General features: G+C 58.3%; 1 protein-coding gene across 1 annotated transcript in view; it reads right to left on the bottom strand.

Moving 5' to 3' along the window:
• CCND2 (cyclin D2) overlaps positions 1–1,015 on the bottom strand; it is a 26,315-nt gene extending 25,300 nt beyond the window's left edge. The window contains exon 1 of the mRNA XM_005877007.2: positions 500–1,015. Within this exon, the coding sequence (XP_005877069.1) occupies positions 500–694 (195 nt within the window). The 5' untranslated portion in view covers positions 695–1,015. The remainder of the gene's footprint in view (positions 1–499) is intronic.
• Between the last annotated feature and the right edge of the window lie 548 nt (positions 1,016–1,563).

Here is a 1,563-nt window from a genome sequence, read left to right as displayed (position 1 = left end):
CCTCCCCCTCCCCCCCTGTGAGTGCCAACGCGGAGTCGCGACCACATGCGGGGACCCGGGGCTAGGGCGAATTTGCTCTAGCCTTGGGGGGGCTGCTTTTTTTAAACTTCTAGGTCCCGATTTCATCGTCCTAGTCTCTTCTTAACAGCACCGAAAGCAGCCGGGGCTTCGCAAAGGGCAGGTCAGAATGGGGGTGGGAAGCAGCAGCCACATGCGTGCACACGCGCGCGGATGCTCCCCCACCCCCACTCCAAGACAGCCTCGTTTCTCCCAGATTTTCCTCTTTCCTCCCCTCCCCTCCCCCAGTTAATCTTGCATCTTTCAAGGAACTGAAATAAAGCCACGCGTCTCGCCAAAGGGCGCGGGGTAACCTCGAACACAGGATCGGGCAGGCGGGAGCGGGGAGGGGGGGCTGTCCTCTCCCAGTTTTAGGGCCCCTACGGGGGGGGGGGGGCAGAATACGGGGGGGGGCAGACGGAACGTCCGTCCGCAGACCTACCTCCAGCATCCAGGTGGCCACCATCCTGCGCATGAAGGGCTGGATGTCCTTCTGCACGCACTTGAAGTAGGAGCACTGCGGAAGGTAGCGCTCCTCGATGGTGAGCAAGTTCTGCAAAACGCGCTCATCGTGGAGCAGGTTGCCGTCGGGCACGGCCCTGCGCACCCGGTCCATCTCGCAGCACAGCAGCTCCATGGCCAGCTGGGTGCCCACTCGGTCCCCTGCTTTCTCCGGACTGGAAAAGTTTTTTGAAGGGGGGAGGGGAAAGGGTTCCCCTGACCTCCTTGCTTTGGCTAAGTGGGGTTTTCGGGGGAATGGGAAAGGCAGAGAGGGAAGCCGAGGGAGAAGAGAGGAAAAGGATGGGTGGTGGAGAGGAGAGCCGCGGGGTCTGCCGACTCTGCCTCTCCTCCCCTCCAAATTGTCTCGCTCTCCCCAGCTCGCTCTCCTCTTCTGCTCTGCGAGGCAGTGACGCAAACTGGCTGGGCAGTTCTCCTCCCTCTCGCCGCGCTCCCCTCTCTGGTTCCTCCTCCCCTTCCCTCCCCTCCTGTCCCTCCCTCCTCCTTTCAATCTCTCCCTCCCTCGCTCCTTTCCCCTCTTGTTATTAAGGAGAACAGCAGCTGGCCCGACCTAACTTCAAACGCGGTCCCCCGCCCCCGCCCCCCCCCCCTTAGCTCTCCGAGGCTCTCTCCCTCCATCCAGCCCCGCATGCCAGGGGCCCCGGATAGGGGAACCCACAAAAAGCACCGATTCTTATTTATTCCCTTTAATTTCGCACACTCTGTAGCTGTATCATAGCAAAATACGACCCCCCAACTTTGGCTGCTTCAAAACGCATCCTATCACTCCTGCCCACGTATTGAAGATTCAGGAGTGAGGGGTAGATTACTTGAAGACGGGGCGACCTCGGACAATTTAGAAATAGACCCCTTAAGTAAAAAATAAAAGAGTGCGATTTCAGAAAATTGCTACCTCGCATAACCAGAGATACAGGTTATATCCCTGAAATGTAAGTTCCTGATCATTTCCAAGGTGTTTCAAAAGCCCAGTAAAACGTCCTCCGTGCA

The sequence above is a fragment of the Myotis brandtii genome, unplaced genomic scaffold, assembly GCF_000412655.1.
Source record: "Myotis brandtii unplaced genomic scaffold, ASM41265v1 scaffold504, whole genome shotgun sequence".
NCBI classification, from domain to species: domain Eukaryota; kingdom Metazoa; phylum Chordata; class Mammalia; order Chiroptera; family Vespertilionidae; genus Myotis; species Myotis brandtii.
The sequence above is the reverse complement of the archived record's forward strand: the minus strand, read 5'-3'. Positions and strand labels throughout refer to the sequence as shown.